The sequence below is a fragment of the Mustela nivalis genome, assembly GCF_964662115.1.
Source record: "Mustela nivalis genome assembly, chromosome: 12".
Lineage (NCBI taxonomy): Eukaryota > Metazoa > Chordata > Mammalia > Carnivora > Mustelidae > Mustela > Mustela nivalis.
In genome coordinates, this window is record NC_139031.1 from 42,530,704 (window position 1) to 42,554,996 (window position 24,293).

Genomic DNA, 24,293 nt, shown 5'->3' on the forward strand with positions numbered 1-24,293 from the left:
ACATTGTTTATGGGAAGGGCAAAATCTCAAGACACAAAATTTAAAGTGAAAAGTAATATTAAATTTATTTAATGAACTCTGGAAATTTCATGTTCCATATATATGCCTCTCTTCTCCAATTATATTTTTAAACGACAAAAAGAGACTCATAATTCCATTAATCCCCAAACACTAGTATCAAGGAGAGTGGGGAGAATGTCTATATTGCAATGTGAAACATCGAATTTTAACCATTCGCCATTTGAGGGGGGATGCTGACAACAAATGGGTTTTCTGTAACTGGAGTTACTTAAAAGACCTCAGTTTCACTGGTTTACTTTCAAAACTTTCTAAGAGAACATGTGAAGCCAAGGCATAGTAATTTTACCTTAATAATCATATTTTAAAATATATTATCTAAATTCCTCTGAATCTGTCTTGGTAATGGAGACTGAAAAATATATAAATCTAGTAAAGTGACTGGATCAGGATTAAGATTGGCTCTTGTGTTTTGGTTGGCCTTTGATGCTCTGTTTCTTTTATTATTCCTACTTGTTTTAACATTTCTCTTATGAGAAATTAGTCCATATTTTTTCTCATTAAAAAAATACTTTTACCTGACTCTGAGAAGAAAACTTAAAATAATGTTTTTCACATGTCCAATTCAAACTGCAGGACTGGTGTTTTGTTTCTCCTTTTAATTTACAATAAAATTATACCCCTGTGAATCCCAAAGAAAGATAATATTGAGTTGCTCAAAACTCAGAAACTGAAAATATCATCAGCTTCTGAGTCATTAGAAATCAACATACTGCAGGCTACATTCCATTTGGATGTCTAATTAACTGCATACCTAAATAGTATCACTAAACTGCAAATGACTACATTTTTAGTAACAAAGTGGTAACTCATGTACTGCTAGGGTTTCTTTTAAAAGAAGCCACTAAAATGTTTTCAGGGATATTAAAAGTTGATCACTCTAAAGTTTAATGTTCTTCTCAAGTCCTGAAACCACTATGCAGAGAAGTACTTTGTTCCATTCTTAGAATTTAAAGAAAAAAACAATTAGATAGCTCTGTCCCTGAAACACACTAACAAAAGCAGGATCTTAACGTTTTTTTCACAAGCTACAAAATACAAATTAAAGAGCAACACTATTTTTACAAATATGATTTTAATTAAGACTAGAGGAGAGAATTAACTAATATATTTAAGATATTATCTACATACAAAATAAATCAATTTTATAATAAACTCCAAAATAATAAAAAGTTGCAAATGAGATACCTTGTGATTTATTAACATCTTTGATGATTTTCTGAAGTTCTTTCAATTCTATATCAAGTTCATCATAGTGTAGTTCTCTAGATTCAACCTTCGGAGCTTGGAACAAAGAAGGGTCTGTCCCTAGGTATGAACACTGCAAGTGACCATCATCACTCAGAGTGACTATCACTCCCTTTAAATCACTACAATAAGAAAGAGAAAATGAGACATAATTCAAATTTTTGGTGGATTTAGACCTGAGCAAAAATATTTTTATTCAATTTAGCTTCAACATGCCATAAGAAAATGGCCATATAACTATTTCTAAAGTTTTACATCAAAGACTCAATTCAAATATTTCAAACATGATTTATATTTATATAAGCACACCCAATGTTAAGATTCATTACGGGGGGGCCGGGGGACCTTAACAATTATTATAATAGTTGTCACTCTGGGGGACCTAACTACATGATAAATCATTCTCCAAAAGCTTTTCAACTATTGTATCATTTAATCCTCACTCCAGCTCCTACTTGGCAGATTCATAACAAGCTGTGAACACTTGTGGAGCCATTTCCTCATTTTGTAGTTCTCTGTCCATCCCTCTTCCTCCCATCCTTTCACTCTTCCTTCTCTATTAGTCTCCTTTAACTTTTTTGCTTTTTACTCTAGAAACTAGCCCTAATATATAAACTTAGCATACCATTTTTAAAAATTGTAAATTTTCCTGAACTTACTATAAAAAGTTGAAATGAACGTTATTTGCTTCCTCCTTAGCTTTCTCAGAAGAAAAAAGAAGCCAACACTGTCATAAGTCATTTTTAACTGATGCATAATGAATTTGTTTGATTTTCATTTGTTATGTTTTCTAGTGGCCTTTGATTTAAAAAAAAAAAAAAGAGGTTTCTAGTCCCATTCTAAAGGTTAAATATTCATCAAAACTTACAGAAAATCTGAGAGAAAAAAACAACTTAAAAATGCTACTATTCCTTCGGTGAGTGCTGTGAAGTGTGTAAACCTGGCGATTCACAGACCTGTACCCCTGGGGATAAAAATATATGTTTATAAAAAATAAAAAATTTAAAAAAATGCTACTATTCATCTGAAAAAAAATATATATATATGGTATATAAGAGTCTAGGCTTTATTCAGAATGAGTAAGAAATTTTAAAACTCCCCAACTTTGGGTCCATGACAAATGGTCAGCTCATTAATCGAAAAGCGTAACTTGGATGAGAGGAGATACTGACATTGTTCAGTCCCTCCTATACGGTGACCACCAGCATCCACTTTTCCACCTGCCTTCAACACAACATTCCTTTTTTTTTTTTTAACATATGTATGTATATCCAGTCCTTATATTTCACTCAGAAGTCAATAAGTGCCTGAATTTTACCTCTATTTCTTCAGGTTCCTGATGCATAGAACTAACTTTTTTAAATTTTTATTTAAATTCCAGTTAATTAACATATAGTATAATATTACTTTCAGGTATATACTATAATGATTCAACACGTCCATAAAACACCCCAGTGCTCATCTCAGCAGGTGCACTCCTTAATCCCCATCAACTATTTACCCACCTCTGCCCTGGATACAAATTTCCTATACACACTTTCTCCAGGGCTTACTTAGGCATGGTCAGCGCCACAAAACCCTCTTGTATGACTTCAGAGAAACAAAGAATAAACTGATATCACTGAATCAACAGCTAAAAAATTAGACTAGGAGTCAGAGACTCTGGGGGTTAGTCTAACTGGGTTAGACTGGGTTCTAACTCTGACTCTACCCCTATATAGCAGTCAATTTAGAGAAGTCTTCCTAAATGTTATCTCTAAAATGAGAAAGTGAGACTGGATGATCCTCTAAGGTCTTTAAGTTTTATGAATTGGTTCTGTTAATCTAGCTCAGAAAATAAATACTACCAAAATAAAATTATTTTCCTAAAATAAAGTGTGAAAAGCAACCCACCCCATAGTACCTCTGGGCTTTACCCTTTCTAAGCAGTCAGCTGAAGCCACCTAGTGGCCACGTCGCAGAAATCCTAACTTCCAGCTCTGACAAGCGCATTTCAACAGGACAAACTCTCTGACCCCTCTGAGTTGTGACTATGTTCTATTCCCCATTCTACCCAATCCCACTAGGGTCTGGAAACTTAATGAGCCCTCAGGAAACTCTGAACACTGAAAACAAGATCTTTGGTTGGCTTCTAAGAGAATTTGGAGGTCATCAGGATTTTTTAATCCAAAAGAGTATATCCATTTTATCTTCCCCCTTTGAGTGGTCTATAGTATGTGAAACCTAGTATGACCCAATACAAGTTATCCCTCAGTATTCAAATTTATTTGATCTATGAATTGGACAACTTATAATTGAATCAGATTTGTTACACTGTTTTATACAGGATATAGCAACAATTTAGACACAAGAGATTTATCTAAAAATGTATCTAAACCTATTAAGTTTAAGATAGAAAGAATCTGAATAGTAGTGTACACATATATTTCTTCAGACTCAAAAAAATCATTACTGGTGCTCAACCTGTGCAAATATAAAAGGAAGAGCAAGGGTCTTCCCTCACTGGAAGAATTTAACAAAGTGCACCAAAATGTCTTAAAAATAAATTACAAAACTTGAAGCAATTTACTTTTTTCTTCAGTGGCATCAGAATCATTGCATATAATTTAGATAAAATAACAGAAACTTAGACTTCAGTTGAATTCATTTAAGATTCGATAGGAAGACTGTATTAAGCTCTAAAACTCTAAAGTAAATGAGTGGAATTTCTGTCTCAGACATCTATGATGAGACAGACACTTTGAGGCCTAGAACACAGTTAATAAGTCAATCATCACTTGGTATTTTAATTCAAAGTACAAATTTTAAAATACATATATCATTCCTAAACATAAGCCAAATGTAAGTATAAGGAAAAAAGGAAAAACATAATCAAGGTTTTTTTTTTTTAATCTTTCTAAAGAATGTTTTATTTAACAATACTATCCATTTAGATTAATGTGTAAGCTTCTGTGGATGACTGAATTTTACGCTGGAAGAAGCCATCAAGTAAATCAAGTATTGAGAACATCATTACTTACATTGTTAGAATTAACATTCCAAAATTAAGGTCTCCAGATTATTACTGGTCTTTGAAGCACATCAGCTAACCCAAGGCATGAGAATAATGTATTTTATGAGGAACCAAGATCAAAAATGTTATATTCCTAGGACACATGATAATTTTGTGTATTTAGCAGTCAGGCATGAAAATAAACAACAGAGGTTACTCAGGAATCTGAAAGTAATTGTTTCATTACTCAGTAAACAGATCCCTGCCTTAACAATACATTCAAGCAAAATTCCAGACGGATTTTAAAAGTTAAATTTTACAATATGAAACTACAAAAATATTTATCTGCCCTTGGGATAGAGAGACCTTTTGCTGTAAGAAAGCAATGAAGGAAACTACAAAGGAAAGGATCACTAAATTAAACAACAAAAAAATTTTAAACTTGTTATATGCTTTAAAAAACATGATAAAAAAGAACAAAAGGCAAACTGGGAACATACTCGCAACCAATATAAGGTACATAATTTAAGTTGTACCATATGAAGTTTTGAATATTTAACTGTTTTTGACCTATTAAAACCATCCTGCATATTTCATCTAATATGTAAAGAACTCTTATAAACCAAAAAAAAAATCTCATATTTGCATTGATCCAAATCAATGCAAATGAGATTATATCCAAAAAGGTAAAAGGAAATGTACAATTCGCAGTTAAAAATAAGTCAATAAACAGATGAAAAAAAAATTTTAAAGCTGTATTTGAAAAAAAAAAAAAGGTACTTAATTATTTAATCCCTTAAAGTAGAAAAAATTGTATTCAATAATCAGTCCTGCTGTTAGAGAAGGTACATGGAGACAAAAACTTTTGGAGGAAATGTAAATTTATTAAAGATGCTATTAATGATCATTTTAGAAACATCTATCAAAAGCCTTAGAAATGTCCATTACCTTTTACACAATAACTGACTTACACAGTTATTAAAGAAATTTAGAAAAACCCAAATGGTATGAAAAAGGGGAAATTTTTTTTTAAAGATTTTCTTTATTTATTTGTCAGAGAGGGAGAGAGAGAGAGAGAGTGCGCGAGCGCACAAGCAGGCAGAGCGGCAGAGAGAGAAGCAGGCTCCCTGAGGAGCAAGGACCCTGATGCGGGACTCCATCCCACGACCCTGGGATCATAACCTGAACCAAAGGCAGCTGCTAAACTAACTGAGCCACCCAGGTGCCCAGGGGGAAATATTTTTAAGAGCATGATGTTATCTGTAATAGCATGTTTAGAAGCCATTAACAACCATGTTTCACAAATATCTGCTTTCAGAAAAAACAGCTATACATATATAGTGTAAAAGCAAAACATAATATTGCATATGTATTTATTTTAATTTTATAAGATATAGGTATATAAATACAGATTAGAAAGAAATTACTGAAATGCTAATAGAATGGTGACTATTTCTGGTTACTGAGATTATAAGCTATTTTTATCCTATCTTATGGTTATAAAATAAATTTTTTTAACTATTTTTTAAGAAAAAAAAATGCATGCTCCATTTTCTATCCCCACAGACTGAATTTGAATCTGCATTTAAAAGCTAAATGATGGGGCATCTGGGGGGCTCAGTGGATTAAAGCCTCTGCCTTCTCATGATCCCAGGGTCCTGGGATAGAGCCCCCGCATCGGGCTCTCTGCTCTGCAGGGAGCCTGCTTCCTCCTTTCTCTCTGTCTGCTTTTCTGCCTACTTGTGATCTCTGTCTGTCAAATAAATAAAATCTTTTTTTAAAAAAATAAATAAAATATAAATAAATAAATAAAAGCTAAATGATCTGTGGAATTAAAACTTTAATCCAGATCTCCATTTTCTGACAAGGCCAATCTATAATATATGCAACCTGAAAGTATTTGACATAGAGCTCACAAAAGATAGAAAATAGTTATAATAAACAAATGAATGAAAGTTTTAAAAACAAATGAAAAGAGTTATGCATTGACTCTAATGGTCTCTTGTCCAGCTGCATTTCATGCAGAAGAGAAATATTTTAAGCTATCAAATTGTCAAAATCTGGTGTTTATTACTAGATATAGTCATCAAAGAAATTTTTAAAACTTAAATATTATTTATTGCATGCAATTTCTGCCCCGTCTCAAAAAGGGTCATACAGTTTGAAGGCACTTTCCTTTAGGCACTATAGGCTGACTCAGTATGAGCAACCCTTCCTCAGCCCCAAAAGACTAGATGTGGTCATTTGAATATATTTTGAGTCATTTCATCATGATTCATTTAAGACATCTTTGTTTAGTATCTGCTATACAATAGAAGCTACAAAAGTAAATAGGACATGGTACTTGTCCCACTAAAAAACTATGGCCTAGTTATAAATGAAAACTTATTTTTTTAAAAAAAAGAGATCCTGATTTTGACTCTCCCCTCCAACTCAAACCTGTTCCTCCCACAGGTCATATTATCTATTTTTCTAAAATTAATACCTAAGTATTCAATAATCAAATATGGAAAAGAAAAAAGGAAAAGAGACAAATTCTACATAAAATGTCAAGTAAATGATATCTGCCTTTAATCTACAAAGTAAATATTAAATGATTATGGTTACTTCTTTTGTTGAGATGAAATTAGCTGACATACCTGGTTGGAATTCTATAGCCAAGGGCATATTTGATAGCCATTTAGAAGTTACTTTTGTCAGCAGCCTCCAACTTTGTACATTTAGAAAAAAATCAAAATCTTTAGGGGTTGGGGGATAGAAGTTGAGAGGGAATCTCAAGCAGGTTCCATGCTCAGCATGGAGCCCAATATGGGGCTCAATCTCACAACCCTGAGATCATGACCTGAGCTAAAAACAAGAGTCAAATGCTTAACCAACTAAGCCACCCAGGAGCTCCTAAAATCTCTTTTGATGAAAATTATTAATTGTTAAAATTATCTGAGTTATAAAGCAGATTAATGAATATAGAATCTAACAGGGATACAACGCTCTTATTAGTTCTTGTGAGGATGAGTATGTCATAAAAGAGAAATAATTATCACACTGGAAATACCTCATATCATAATTACACTTATGATAAAACAGTTTTGGAATCTTTATTGCCTTACCAAACTAACCCTAAAACAGAAAAGAAAAGCAGGGGGTGTACAATTTTTTTCTACTCTCTTTTTTATATATTCACCTCTCATTTCTCTGCTGCATTTTATTTACTCATCATTCATTCACTTATTCATTCATTCATAAAGCATTTTCAAACACCTATTATATTCAGGATACCATCTGAAGTGTTATAGAACATACACAATTAAAATTAGAAAATTAGGGGCACCTGGGTGGTACAGTCAGTTAAACATATGATTCTTGCTTTCAGCTCAGGTTTTGATCTCAGGGTTGTGTGATCGAGCCCCACATTGGGCTCCTCACTCAGCACACAGTCTGCTTAAGACTCTCTCCCTCAGGGGTGCCTGGGTGGCTCAGTGGGTTAAAGCCTCTGCCTTCAGCTCAGGTCATGATCCCAGGGTCCTGGGATCCAGCCCTGCATTGGGCTTTCTGCTCAGCAGGGAGCCTGCTCCCCGCCCCCGCGCCTGCCTCTCTGCCTGCTTGGGATCTCTGTCAAATAAACAAATAAATAATCATTAAAAAAAAAAAAAAGACTCTCTCCCTCTCCCTCTCCCTCTGTCCCTCCCCCACCTACATGTGCACACGTATGCTCTTTCTAAAATAAATCTAATTTAAAAATAATATTTAAAAAAAAATAAAAAATAAAATCAGAAACTAGCTCAAAAAGATTGCAACCCCAAAAAAGAATAAGAAATGCTCCTACATCATGGAAGACATAAGTACCATAAGACAAGTATAAAGTACTTTGGTATTCATAAGTAGCAATGTCATTTCTAGCCAAGAGGATCAGGGAAATTTTAATGGTGGAAATTGAAGCTAAAGTTGAAAACCTGAATGTTGCCTATTCTTCAATAATTGTTTCTGAAACCTGAATTAACCCATGTGATTCATAAGCAACATAATGATGTCAACAGAACTTCAAATTGGTGCATACTCAATTTTTGCCACTATCTGAATGCTCTGAACTTCCAAGTATAGTATGTGACCATACAAAATGCACCATTCTTCCAGTGTCCTTCACAGCTCAGTTTGTATATGTGAACTCGACTGACAGTGTTTCTTACATGGTCCTCAAGATCAGTGTGCATTTTGCTCTTATCTCCTCCACCTTTCCTTTAAGCTACCTTCACCTTTCTGTTTAAAAGTAAAGTCCTAGGGTACCTGGGTGGCTCAGTCAGTTAAGGGACCAACTAGATTTCAGCTCAGGTCATGATCTCAGGGTTGTAGGACAGAACCCCTCCATTGGGCTCCACGTTCAGGAGGAGTGAGGAGTGTACTTCTCTCCCTCTCCCTCTTCCTCTGCCACTCTTCCTGTTCACGCGTTCTTTCTTTCTTTCTAATATAAATAACTCTTTTAAAAATACATTAAAAATTTTAAAATAAAAGTAAAGTCCTTGGGGCACCTGGGTGACTCAGTTCACTGAGTGCCCAACTCTTGATTATGGCTCATTTCATGCTGTAAGGGTCCTGGGATCTGCCTGCACTGAGCTCTGTGCTCAGTGAGGAGTCTGCTTGAGATTCTCTCCCTCTCCCTCACCCTCCCACTAAAAAGGAAAAAGTAAAGTCCTCTTTTATTGTGGCTTTTTTCTTGTTTGGTGAGTGCTGTTTTGCTTACTTTTTTGGTGCTCCAATTTAAAAACTGTATAAATTTTAAGTGATTCATCCCATGAAAAAATTTTTTAAAACTTCTTACTGGTACACTAATGTGCACACTAATGCAACACTGTGTATCAACTATACCTCAATTAAAAAAAATTCTGTTAATTTATAACTTATGACATTATAACAAATATATGCAATATTGAATCTCTTAAATTGGGAGAGTAGCCTTCATATCCAGTATGGAGAACATAAGAGAATAAAAGCATGAAGGGAAAAAAGTTCACACTATGTATGTGAAAGAACAAGCAGCCTGGATACATGTAGTAGATAAAATTAAGAGCAGACTGTTGGGAATAAAGCCACCTAAAGATCTTAACCATTACACTATGCAATTGTGGAATGAGTGAAGGCTTTTGAACTGGAAAGTGACGTGAGAAAAAAATGCTTTAGAAAGATATACCTTAAAAGGTTCAATAGTGCTCAAAAAAAAGTTGATCCTCACCAAAATGATTAATAAATGCAAGACAATCCAAATGAAAATCTCCAGGCTTTTTTTTTTTTAAAGAAACCAACAAGCCAATTTCCACATTTCTATGGAAATGCAAAAAACCTAGAATGTCAAAACAATCTTAAAAAAGGAATAGAGATGGAGCACTTTCATAAAATGACGTCAGGACATACTATAAATCTACTATAATCAAGACACTGTAGCATTTGCAGGAGGATAAATAGATCTATAGAATAGAACAGAGACTCCAAAAACTAACCCATACTCATGCAGTCATTTGAGTTTCAACAAAGAGGCCAAAGCAATTCAATGAGGCGGGGGGTGGGAGGGGTCTTTTTAACAAATGGTGTTGGAACCACTGGATATCCAAACAGGAAAAAAGAAAGAAACTTTACATTCTATACAAAAATTAATTCGAGGTGGATCACTGACCTAAACATAAGGGATAAACCTATAAAGATTTTTAAAGAAAACATCAGACAACATCTTCATGACCTGAAACAGACAAAGATTTCTTATAGATATACAAGTAAATAGAGAGTTATAAAATAAATAAGTTACAGGAATGTAAAGTACTGCATAGGGAACACAGTCAATAATATATGGCTTTGTGTGATGGCAGATGGTAACTACAATTCTTGTGGTGAGCATTTGGGGATGTATATAAATGTCAAATCACTATGTTGTACATATGCAATTAATATGATACTATATGGCAATTATGTTTCAACTTTAAAAATTAAAAACAAGGGATGCCTGGGTGGCTCAGTTGGTTAAGCAGCTGCCTTCGGCTCAGGTCATGATCCCAGCATCCTGGAATCGAGTCCCACATCGGGCTCCTTGCTCAGCGGGAAGTCTGCTTCTCCCTCTGCCTGCCATTCTGTCTGCCTGTGCTCACTCTCTCTCTCTCTTTCTGACAAATAAATAAAATCTTTTAAAAAATTAAAAACAATTTCTGAGGATGTGGAAAGCAAAAAATCACTTAAAATAATAATTAGATTTGTTCATACAAAATTTCTCATCAAAAGATATCATTAAGGGGCGCCTGGGTGGCTCAGTGGGTTAAGCCGCTGCCTTCGGCTCAGGTCATGATCTCAGGGTCCTGGGATCGAGTCCCGCATCAGGCTCTCTGCTCAGCAGGGAGCCTGCTTCCTCCTCTCTCTCTGCCTGCCTCTCTGCCTACTTGTGATCTCCCTCTGTCAAATAAATAAATAAAATCTTAAAAAAAAAAAAAAGATATCATTAAGAAAACGAATAAACAACCCCAAAACCGGGAGAAAATATTCACAAAACAAATTTCTAACAAAAGATGTGTGTCCTCTGCACAAAAAGAACAACTATAACAAACAACAAAAACATCAAAAAAAATTTTAACTGGGCAAGACTTGAGTAGACATTTCACAGAGTAAAGGATAAAAATGGCCAATAAGCTAAGAAAAAGACGCTCAACATCATTACTTATCAGGGAAATGAAAATTGAAATCACAATTAGGTACTACCTCACGTATATTAGAATATTAAATTTAAAAGACTGACAGCACTAAATATTGGAGATGATATGGAGCACCCAGAACTCTCATACATCCATGGTGGGATGTTAAATGGTTTTACCACTTTGCAAAGGGATTACCTGTTTCTCATAAGATTAAACATATTCCACCCCTTTGGCCCAGCAATTTTATACTCCTAGTTAATTATCTAAGATAAATAAAATATATCACTTCTTGGCCTTTTGGCTAAGATCAAGTGTAAGATAAATAAAACATATGTCCACAGAAAGACTTATACAAGAGAAGGGAAAAAAAACAAATTATGGGATTTCATTGAACGGGACACTACTCGGCATTAAAAAATAGGGGTGCCTGGGTGGGTCAGTTGGTTAAGCAATGGACTCTTGATTTCAGCTCAGGTCATGATCTCAGGCTCCTGGGCCTGAGCTCCATGTCATGCTCTGAGCTCAGCGGGAAGTCTGCTATAGATTCTCCTCGCTCCCTCTGCCCCGTCCCCTGTTCATGCACTCTCTCTTTCAAATAAATAAATCTTTTTAAAAAATTATAATTAGCCACTGTTACATACAACAAGAAAAATTACTTGAAAGATATTATGCTGAACAAAATAAGACAGACTTAAAAATTATATACTGTGTGATGTCATTTATATGAAATTCTAGAATATGCAACATAAATCTATTATGAAAAAAATATCAGTAATAGTTACCTGGAAGGGGATTATTAACTGAAAAGGGACATAAGAAGTATTTTTCTTTTCTTTTCTTTTCTTTTAAGATTTATTTATTTTACTTGAGGGAGAGAGAGACAGCACGAGTGTGAGGGACAGAGAGAGTCTTAAGCAGACTCCACACTGAGTATGGAGCCCAACACAAGGTTTGATCTCAAGACCCTGAAATCCTGGCCTGAGCCAAACCAAGAGTCCAACACTTAACTGACTGCATCACCCAAAAGCCCCAGGAATATTTCTGATCATGGAAATGTTCAATAACTTGAGAGGTTATAGGTTACACAGGTAAATCCATTTGCCAAAACTATAGTTAAGGTTTGCGCCTTCCAATGTATATAAATTTCACCTTTAAAAATAGGAATAAAAAATAGGATAGCTGAAGGTGTGAAAAACATGGCAAACATGCCAGAACTTTGATAATTATTGAAGCTAAGCACTAGGTACAGTAGAATTCATTATACTATCCACTTACTTTGTATATATTTGAACTTCTCCACAATATAGATGAAGGGGGGGAACAGCAAATAAAATGTATACAAACACTGTGTGTGTGTGTGTGTGTGTGTGTGTGTGTATCTCACTATATATATACACATATATGTATACACACACAGAATATATATATAGAGAGAGAGAGAGTATAGAGTAAATAAATATAGAGAGAGGAGAGAGAGACAGAGAGGGAGACATCATCAACACACTACCCACAGAGATTATATATAAAATCAGCCATGACATGACCTGGGCCTGTCTAACATTTTTGCTCTATATTTAAGTCATATAAGTTCTCTTCTCAACTCCCACACTCATTCAACCCTCTCCTTCATCCTGCCCATTTCTCTTTATCAGTGTGGTAGACTGCAAAGATGGTCAAAATGTTCTCCCTCTACGTATCCGGTGGCTCTTGCAATGTGACTTTACGGCTTCTCTCATCAAGTGGTGAAGCCTATTTCTCCACCCCTTGAATTTGGACTGGAGTTGTATCTTGCTTTGATTAAGAGAATAATGAGATCAGCCTGGATCAAAGGGGGCTGTAATCCAGTTCTGTGTGTCCTTAAAAGAGACAAAAAAGAAGACACAGAGAAAGCCAGGTAAAGACAGAGGCAGAGAGTGACTGGAGCAATGAGAGTTCAAACTAAGAACACCAAGGGCTGCCAGAAGCGATCAGAAACTAGGAAAGAGGCATGAAATAGATTCCCCCTAAGAGCCTGCAAACAAAATCAGCCTTCTTCAAACATTGATTTTGGACTTCTGTCATCCAGAACTGTGAGAGAATAAATTTCTGTTAAGGTACCAAGTTTGTTGTAACTTGTTACAGCAGCCCTAGGAAACTAATACACAGCAAAGAGCTGAAGAATCAATCAGCCAAAAGTTGACAACCCACAGAATAATGACCTAAATAGCTGTTGTTTTAAGCTACTAAATTTTCAGACAGCTTGTTACACAGAAAAGATAATTGACATGATCAGCCTTCCAAATAATTGCCTTTTTAAAAAATTGTCTCTTCCACAGCTGATCTTATTACTTACAAATAAAATGGACCACTTCACTATCCCCACTACATAATACTTCTACAACAGCATTCATAAAATGTTACAGCATTATTTTTTAACTTTGGCATGTTTGTCACCTTTGGTCAGCCTATAAACTCTCTCAGAATAGAGATTATGTGATAGGGAATTTATATCCCTCAATATAAAACATGATAACTTCATCTATCTGAAATTTTCCAAAAGAATTCACTCTAAATTCATCTTTATAATATCTGTTTTTAGATATAAAGTAATCCAAAAAGACTACAACATTCCATACAGCAATTAATAATTATAGAATAAGACCCTTGAGGTCAATAATAGAATATACCCAACTTTATTTACAGTTATCTAATATCCCTTCCTTATTCCTTCTAGTCATCAAACAATAAGGCAATGCCAAATGTAGTGGCAAGACACAGTATGCTGGTGGTAGCTCTGACCTGGCATTGAGCCTTCTATGTATAAATGCCAAGAAAGCCAATACGCAAATACATTCTCTCCCAAAGAAAAGAAGAAACCTTTCTAAAGAATAAGTTCAAGGCAATTAATCTTTCCACAAATAAAACTAGATGTTGGAGTCCTTCCCTGATGCATGAAAGAAGACATGATTCTACGCCATGATTTTCTACCACATTAAGCCTTTAACAGGAATTAAGTCAGGCATTAAGCAAACCACCTGTGTATGTTTAGTATGTACGCGTTAAGAAGTTATTTTTGCAGTTTTTAAAAAATAATTATGCCTTCTTTGTCCTTTCCTGCATAAACATCTCTTAGGCAAAGCATCATACCAATACACTTTGATATACATAGCTCATACTGAATATGAAAATCTGGGAGCCAGGAAGAATCAAACATAGAATCTAAATTTCCTGATTCACAGTGAGGTATTTTTTCATTCACCATTCTATGGTGACTTCCCAAGAATAGAAAATTTATAACAAGTTTTAAGGTGCAATTTGAGGTTTATTTAAATAGCTTTCAGTTATTGCTATCCATAATTAGCTTCATGATAATCAAGAGCTGGATTATTTAATGGGCGAGACAAGGTAATTAGAGTGTCCAAGAAAAAGACAAGTAAAATGGGGGAGCCAAGGCCAGCTTCCAAAGATATCAAAGCAGCAAAAATTCTGCAAAAAGAAGTTGTCACAGCAAATTGCAGAAATTACAGAAGTTGTATTGGAGAGACGGAACAAAATATCTCTTGTAGTAAAAAAATTCCAAGCATCAAGAACTCAGAGATCAAGAACTAATTCTTATTAGACTTAGTAGAAAGTCAACACAAGGCTATATCCTGCGTATGACTAATTATATTCCTAAACTAAATAAGAAAATTGCTAACCAGGAAAAAAAATGATGTAATTTCTTACAAGTACTTATTTATTGCTGCAGAAGCAAAATGTGTTGATAAGGATTTGACTCAACTCCAGCTTCTTTCATTATTGAAAAAGATTATATATTTATTTATGTATGTATTTACGTAGCTCCTACTGTATTCTAGCACCAGAGACAGTTTACACTGGTCATTTCTCTTGAAGAACCTAAAGCACGGTGGGCAATACAGACATGTAAATCAAACAAGAATGTATGAGACATGCTCTGATAGATATTCGATGTAAGCAAGGGAGCCAACAGAAACAAAGGAGAACGAAAACAAATCAGATAGTGAAAGGAGAGAATGCTTCCTAGAGGAGATAACATACACAGGAATTGGATAAGACAAGGAGCAGAACACTCCAGACAAATGCTCCCCATGAAGGGAACGAACACACACACACACACACACACACACACACAGAGCACAGAATATCGGACATTCAGGAAAAGTGTGTAGTAAGGCCAGAACCACTCATTCAACACGTTATCTACTGAGTATCAAAGATGCGCCAGGCACAGGTCTCAGAGTGAGACAATCAGTGAAGAAGTCACACAAAAATCTCTTTCTTCTAGGAGCTCACATTCTAGTAAGGAGAGAAGTACAACGAACAAAAGAAGTAAATATATAGTATGTTCAAAGGTGACAAGTGCTATGGAGAAAAAGAAAGCAGATAAATTAATATTCAAATGGGCCTAAAAGAAAAGGCATGATTTGCATAGGTGTTAAGCCTAGGGAGGTCATTCCAGAGAAGGGGATAAGTATGAGCATAAGTAACACTATACAGGTGTTTCCAACAGCCAGAAAATCTATTTCTCCCTAAGAGAATTCAGATGGAAAAGTGGTTGGTAATAAAAATTAAAGGGAGTGGGGCGCCTGGGTTGCTCAGTGGGTTAAAGCCTCTGCCTTTGGCTCAGTGATGATCCTGGGGTCCTGGGATCAAGCCCCAAATAGGGCTCTCTGGTCAGCAGGGAGCCTGCTTCCCGTTCTCTCTCTCTCTCTGCCTGCCTCTCTGCCTACTTGTGATCTCTGTCTGTCAAATAAATAAGCCACTGAAATATTCCAATGGAGGAAAAAAAAAATACATTTTCTCAGTCCTCCTAAATTTCCATGTATTTGACAGAACTGATCATGTCACTTCCATTCACTCATTTAATAGGCACTCCTGACTATGTCATGACTATGACTAGGTATGTAAGGAACCACTGTGTTAAAAATAATGTTTTTTAAAGTAACACTGTATAAGATGTCATAGAAGTTTACAAAGGTGTGGCTCATGTCAGTCACTAAGGAAGATAGGTGCCTACATCCTGTTCTGCATAACTCAAGACATTATGTGCTAAGTATTATAATGGATAAACAAGGTTCAGTAGAAACACAGATAAAAACATTATAAAATGTTAAACTTGTGAAACTAAGAAAGGCCTGATGGAGGATTTGAAAAATGAGTTGAATTTAAATAAAAAGAGATGGACAGAAAAAAGGTATTTTGTGTGGAGAAGCAGCATGAGTTGAGGTTTGGAAATACACAATCATATGTTATTCCAAATGCAGTATAAGGTAAAGCATGGCAGGAAAGTTTTTTTGCATAAGAGTTCAGAAAAAATGAAAATATTTATAGGCACATTACTTTTCTTTCTAAATTAAAATAGTGTTTAATATGTCCCATGGGAGAAAGTATATTTCTTACTTTTTAGATTAACATCCTACTGAAAAGAAAAATGTCAGTGGGGCAAAAATAATGACCACTGTTTTTAAGCCACTAAAATGTTAAGATATAGACATTTTTGAGGAAAAAAACATAGTAGCTGTCCAATACCTCATGCAACAAGCAAGTTCGTTGTGTTAGGAACCATGCAGAGTAAAGGGGAAAAAGAAAATGTAAATCTGATCTCACTATTCTGAGGGTTAGAAACCTCCCTTGGTTTCCCAATTAAAATTCAAAATCCTTTCAATAAAGCTATAATTTGACCCCTGCTTACTTCACCAGTCTCTCTCTATCCACTCTCCCCTTATCCATTCACTGCCCCTCAATCCATGCTCCTCCCGACCCCCCCCCCAAAACACACACACACAGATCTTATTCCATTTCTTTGGGACTGACACTCTCCATGCCCCGTTGGTGCCCAGTACACTCTTCCTCCCCTCTCCTCATAAATTATCTTTGTCTAATTCAAGCCTATCATCCTTCAGATTTCAATCCAAGTGTCGAAAAATTTTCTCCTGACCTCACATTCTAGGTCAGATCTCTTATTATATAATACAAAAGTACTAAGTACTATTCCTTCATGGGGTTTTTCCACAGTCAAAATAATTCATGTAATTAGGTATTTAATCTTGGTGTCCCCAACTACAAGTTCCATGAATTCAGTAACCATGACTACTTTGTTCATAAATGCATCCCAAGAACCTAGCACCTTAAATAAGTGGTATAGAGAGGGAGGGAAGCTAAATAAACATTTTAATTGAATTAATTAAATGAAGAAAGCCAACTGATTCTTTGTTGTATGGCTATCCCATGCACTGCAGGATGTTTAGCAGCTTCCCTAGACTATACCCACTAAACACCAGTAATAACTCTCCCCCGCCCACTTATGACAACCAAAAATGTCTCCAGGCATCGCCAAATGTCCTATAGGAGGCAAAATCACTCCCAGTTGACAATCACTGGGGTAGATGATCGTATATCCTGCTTTTTATAGTCCCTGCTTCTGCCTGTTGTACTGGTAAATTTTATTTATTTATTTATTTATTTATTTATTTATTTATTTATTTATTTATTTTCAGCATAACAGTATTCATTGTTTTTGCACCACACCCAGTGCTCCATGCAATCTGTGCCCTTTCTAATACCCACCATCTGGTTCCCCCAACCTCCCACCCCTCACTGTTTCAAACCCTTCAGATTGTTTTTCAGAGACCATAGTCTCTCATAGCTCACCTCACCTCCCCTTCCAATTTCCCCCAACTCCCTTCTTCTCTCTAACTCCCCTTGTCCTCCATGTTATTTGTTATGCTCCACAAATAAGTGAAACCATATGATAATTGACTCTCTCTGCTTGACTTATTTCACTCAGCATAATCTCTTCCAGTCCCGACCATGTTGATACAAAAGTTGGGTATTCATCCTTTCTGATAAAGGCATAATAGTCCATAGTGTATTTGGACCACATCTTCCTTATCCATTCGTCCATTGAAGGGCATCTTGGTTCTTTCCACAGTTTGGCGACCGTGGCCATTGCTGCTATAAACATTGGGGTACAGATGGCCCTTCTTTTCACTACATCTGTAGCTGTGGGGTAAATACCCAGTAGTGCAATTACAGGGTCATAGGGAAGCTCTATTTTTAATTTCCTGAGGAATCTCTACACTGTTCTCCAAAGTGGCTTCACCAACTTGCATTCCCACCAACAGTGTAAGAGGGTTCCCCTTTCTCCACATCCCCTCCAACACATGTTGTTTCCTGTCTTGCTAATTTTGGCCATTCTAACTGGTGTAAGGTGGTATCTCAATGTGGTTTTAATTTGAATCTCCCTGATGGCTAGTGATGATGAACACTTTTTCATATATCTGATAGCCATTTATATGTCTTCACTGCAGGAAATATTAAGGGGGGTTCTATAAAAGAGGAAAAATCTAAGGATAGCATTGAACAGAAATATAGAGACAATCTACGGAAAGAAAGGCTTCAAAGGTAACACGATGTCAATAAAAACGTATCTATCAATAATCACTCTCAATGTGAATGGCCTAAATGTGCCCATAAAACGGCACAGGGTTGCAGACTGGATGAAACGACAGGACCCATCCATATGTTGTCTACAAGAGACCCATTTTGAACCTAAAGATAGACCCAAACTGAAAATGAAGGGATGGAGAAGCATCTTTCATGCCAATGGACCTCAAAAGGTGGCCAGAGTAGTGATTCTCATATCAGATAAATTAGATTTTAAACTAAAGACTGTAGTCAGAGATACAGAAGGACACTACATAATTCTTAAAGGGACTATCCATCAAGATGATCTAACAATTGTAAATATCTATGCCCCCAATATGGGAGCAGCCAATTACATAAGAAAACTGTTAATCAAGATAAAGAATCATATTGATATGAATACATTAATAGTAGGAGATCTTAACACACCTCTCTCAGAAATAGACAGATCATCAAAGCAGAAAATCAATAAAGAAACAAGAGCATTGAATGACACATTGGACCAGATGGACCTCATAGATATATACAGAACATTCCACCCTAAAACAACAGAATACTCATTCTTCTCAAGTGCACATGGAACCTTCTCAAGAATAGACCACATACTGGGTCACAAATCAGGACTCAACCGATACCAAAAGACTGAGATTATTCCCTTTACTGGTAAATTATTAACAGTACCCCCTTTCATTCTCAGAAGTACCCCAGTTTGGATGGTAAGTTAAAACTGTCCTCCTACCTAGATATACATTTATGGGTTCTCTTCCCAAGAATAACTGAACTATTATATATATGATGACCATGGTTTTATTTCTAACATAGCAGAAATGATATCATTATTTCCAAGAAATATGGTTTAAAACAATATCAAAAACCTTTCTATGTAGTACATTTTGGAATTATTAGGAACAGTATAATTACAATGGACAGAAGAAATATGGTAGAGACAGGATGAACAATAGTACAGGACAGTCAATTCAGTATGGAAAGAGTAGAGAAAGAAGTCAAAGAGGACTTCTAAGTTTTAGCCCAGGAGAGGTAGGTCTAAAGTCATCTATCAAGAGAAGATACAAAGCAGAAGAATGGCTGGATTTTGCAGGATAGATGGGGAGGTGATGATAGCAAGCTCGCATTCTAAGGCTACTCTTCCATATTCAGGTGAGAACCACCAGACATGCGGAAGCACAAGTCTTTGTAGACACACAGATCTTTGTCGTGATCTACTCCACTCCTCTGGCTCCAATGCCACTGGACTTCCCTTGATTTTTTAACTACTATTTGGCTTTCTTACTTTCTTTCTTTCTTTCTTTTTTTAAGAGTTTACTTATCTATTTGGCTTTCTTTAATTATGACAACTCCCTAAACACTATTCATACCTCTGTTCTTTCCACTCACTGTTAACTCTGAGAATTCAAGATTCTATTAGCTGTTACATGTGTACTGACAATTGCTAGGCCCATGTCTAGCCTATAATCTCAAAGATCATGCTGTCCCCCTGAGCATAGTATTTCTACTTGAATTACATTAACTTACCTATATATGAGTCTTTCCAGTTTAAAACAAATTTTTGCATGTATTTATTTCCAACTATATACATCAGCCATCTTAATTCAACATGCTGACACTAAACTTTTCCTGCTCATAAAACTGGTTCCTATTCCAAGCTTTCCATCTCTTTCAATATTACTACAGGTAACCTCACTACCAAGTCCCCAATAATAACCGTAATTCTTTCTCTGCCTTATGGCTCTATATTAAAAGTCACCAAATACACCAGAAAAGCACTTGAAAAAATTCAACATCTATTTATTGTAAGAACTCTCAACAAAGAGGGTATAGAGGGACTGTACCTCAACATCATAAATGTCATATATCACAAGCCCCCAGCTAATACCAGATTCAATGATGAAAAGCTGAAAGCCTTTCCTCTAATGTCAGAAACACAAAAAGGATGCCCATTCTTGTCACCTTTATTCAACAGAGTATTGGAAGTCCTAGGGATGAAAGAAATAAAAGGTATCTAAATGGGAAAGGAAGAAGTAAAACTATCACTATTTTGGAGATGACATATTACATATATATACAAAACTCTTCAGACTCTATCAAAAAAATTAGAATAAATAAAATACAGGAAAGGAATACTGCAGGATACAAAATCAACCCACAAATATCTGTTGCATCTTTATACACTAATAACAAACTATCAAAAGAAGAAAGTTAAGAAATTTATAAATTAAGAAAACAATCTCATTAATAATTGCATCAAAAAGAATAAAATAACTAAGAATAAATTTTACCAAGAGTGTTATTGAAAACTACAAGTCAGGGCGCCTGGGTGGCTCAGTGGGTTGGGCCGCTGCCTTCGGCTCAGGTCATGATCTCAGGGTCCTGGGATCGAGTCCCGCATCGGGCTCTCTGCTCAGCAGGGAGCCTGCTTCCTCCTCTCTCTCTCTGCCTGCCTCTCTGACTACTTGTGATCTCTCTCTGTCAAATAAATAATAAATAAAATCTTTAAAAAAAAAAAAAAGAAAACTACAAGTCATTAATGAAAGAAATTGAAGAAGATACAAATAAACATAAAGATACTCTGTGCTCATGAAAGAATATTGTTAAAATGTGCATAATATCAAAAGCAATCTAGGGGTTCCTGGGTGGCTGAGCCAGCTAAGCATCTGCCTTCAGCTCAGGTTCAGGCTCCATATATCTGATAATGGACAATATCCAAAATATATAAAGAACTCATACAACTCAATAGCAGAAAAACAATCCAGTTTAAAAATGGACAGAAGATATGAACAGAAATTTCTCAAAGGAAGACATACAGATGGCCAAAAGACACATAAAAAGATGCTCAACATCAACTATCATCAGGAAAATGCAAATCAAAACTACAATGAGAAATCACGCCACACCTGTCAGAATGGCTAAGATCAACAACAGAAGAAACAACAATTTAAGTGTCCATTGATGGGTGAATGGATACAGAAATTGTGGTACACATATATATAATGGAACATTATCTGATCATAAAAAAGAATGAAATATTGCCATTTGGGACAATATGGATGGACCTCAAGGGCATTTTGCTAAGTGAAATACATCAGGGAAAGAAAGAGAAGTACTGTATGATGTCTCTCATAAATAGAATCTTTTAAAAAAACAAAACAAAAAACAAAAAAGCTCATAGATTAGAACAGTCTGGTGATTGTGAGAGGTGGACAGTAAATGAGAAAAATGGGTGGAGGGGGTCAAAAAGTAAATAAATAAATAAATGAATAAATAAAATCTTATGATGAATACGTAAATTTTATGGTGTTTTCCCTATAGCTCTATGAACTCAAGCTAGCAAACGTCAGACCTTTAGTGAATAAACAAATCTTATGATTGGACTGACACCTTACCTTAGCAGTAATAATTCTTTAGCAAAAATCCAATTAAAACAAAGAATTTCAGAAACTCACTAATATCTATTTTCTTACCTATTTACTCCTGCCTGAATGCTGAGGCTATTCTTAACAGTTTGACCTCTAAATTTGTGTTCACACATCCTTCTGGCCAGCTTAGCCCTTAATTCTGACCTTACTATCTTCTTTAAGGAAAGTAAATGGCTCTGTGCTGAGCTGCAACTCCAATTTGAATCACTACTAACTTGATTCCATGTTTCTCAGCATGTTACACATAATCTTTTTGCAGCATACAGTTAGCTAGGTGCCTGAGCTTCAGAGAACAACCAACTAACAACACCCTGCCTATCTATCTTTTACCGTCAGAAAACGATATTTACTTGCACATCTACAATTCCCACCCCTCTACACACATACAGTCTACTGAACATATGTCATTTCCTTATCACCTGACTTTTGACAAGTTCTTCGTTCAGTGATTGAGGACATTTTGCAGACCTGCTAACAATATCTAGCAATTTGTTTCAGAAATTCATTTTGGTATAGAGTGAAAATACTGCAACAAAATACAATATAATGTGAATAGCTTCAGTGAATGATTTCATTACAGTACAAATCTGTCTCCTTTTTTGTAGGCCTACAAGACTTACTTATTTGCATTCACATTAGCAATAAACACATAATCTAAATCTACCAGAACTTAGCCCAAGTTAGCAACATCTTTAAGGTATAAAACTAAAATATTCCTTAATGTCTATTAGCTTTTACAACTAAGGAATTACTAATAACAAACAGACGCCCAAAATGCAATACATAAGGCAAAAACTGTACTCCTAAACTGAACAGCAAATTTGTGAAATACATTTATGCTGATAAAAAAAAAATGTTTAATCTAGATGGTGATGGGAATTCATTAATAATAATACACCACACAAGGCTCATGTCCTTCCAAGTGGGAAATGAGAATGGCCTTCTTTATGATTTTAATTACTTCTGCTACTACTATTATTACTGACTGTACTTGACCTTAGTTCAAAAGACTTGAGAATTTTGTCATCACTTAAAATCCAAAAAACAGAGACCACAAAAAGAAGAAATCCTAATTTTGTTACTGTATGTACACAGGTAAGTGATACTTTATAAGCAAATATGTTACAAGTTGAATGTTTAAAAGTATACTATATTGTGGTCACTAATGAATTGTGATTCAATCAAATTGCTTTGTGCTCTTGTTCTTTTGAGTTATGTGGTTTAAGAACTTAATTATTGAATTTAGTAGCTTTTGGAGAAGATTCCTCAGAAATACTGCATGCACAAAATGTCTCTGTAAATGTCATTTCATTCAGTGGGTTGCCCATAGAATTTGTTATTTCAATTATTTGCTGAGATATTTTATTTTGTGCTATTTCTATTATATATCATGCTAGAGTCACTGGAATACCGGATTTGAAGGGGCACTTCAATTCCTAAAATATGAAACAAATTACTCTGGTATCTAAAATAATCTATCTGTGAAAGCAACTGCTACACACATGTGGTAATAATCTGCAAAACTATCTTTTATTGGATTTTAGGTAATAACAATAACATATGCTTTTGGTACATCTACTCTTACAAAACAAATTTTTCACAACATAACTTTTTAAGAAATCAAAATGCTTCAGATACTTTCCATCATACAATATCAATCCAATAACTCAAGTATCTGGCTTACAGGATTTAGTATACAAACATTTTTAGATTACTATCAAAAGAAAAGCATTTCATCATTTTTACTCCAATACAGTTTAGTGATTTCAAAAAAATTTTTACATTCTAAACCATAAAATTCCTTGTTCTCCTTTTTCTACATTTTCTTGTCCTGAGTAACAGGATTGACTTTGGGAGACCTCACTGATGCTGATATAAAATGAACTTGCTGTCTGGAAGGAAAAAGGTTCAGCAGCATGATTGCCTGCATTACAGATTGACATTCACTGGATAAAATAAGTTTTTCTTTACCATAAACAATCTTTTACTCTTTATAAGATCCTTCACTTTTAGTACAATGCTTATGAATTGATATGCTTTCCATTATTTCTCCCTCCAAATGTATTATTTCATTAGTGACAAAGTGACAAAGACAGAGGAGATGTTTGTAAGTCTATACTACACTGTAATAAGTAATGAGATCCTAATCACCTTCTTCTCTTCTATCTTTTTTCCTAGTGCTCTGTGTAAAGGGGGGGAAAGTGTATGCCTTTCTTCTCTTCTTCCACTTTTCCAACATAAGTGAAAGAAAGAACCTTGTTAGATTCTCTTTGACCTTTCCTGACTTCCTGCATTACCATTACCTTCTGTTAAGAACCAGTATTCAGGGGGCGCCTGGGTGGCTCAGTGGATTAAGCTGCTGCCTTCGGCTCAGGCCATGATCTAAGTTCTCAGGGTCCTGGGATCAAGCCCCGCATCGGGCTCTCTGCTCAGCAGGGAGCCTGCTTCCCC

At 35.4% G+C, this 24,293-nt stretch overlaps 1 protein-coding gene across 3 annotated transcripts in view; it reads right to left on the bottom strand.

Annotated features, from left to right (window-relative positions):
* Positions 1-24,293, bottom strand: part of BBS9 (Bardet-Biedl syndrome 9) — a 458,943-nt gene that overhangs the window by 282,612 nt on the left and 152,038 nt on the right. For all 3 annotated transcript variants that reach the window (XM_082691753.1, XM_082691755.1, XM_082691754.1), the window contains one exon: positions 1,267-1,448. In XM_082691753.1, coding sequence (XP_082547879.1) covers positions 1,267-1,448 — 182 coding nt within the window. The remainder of the gene's footprint in view (positions 1-1,266; positions 1,449-24,293) is intronic.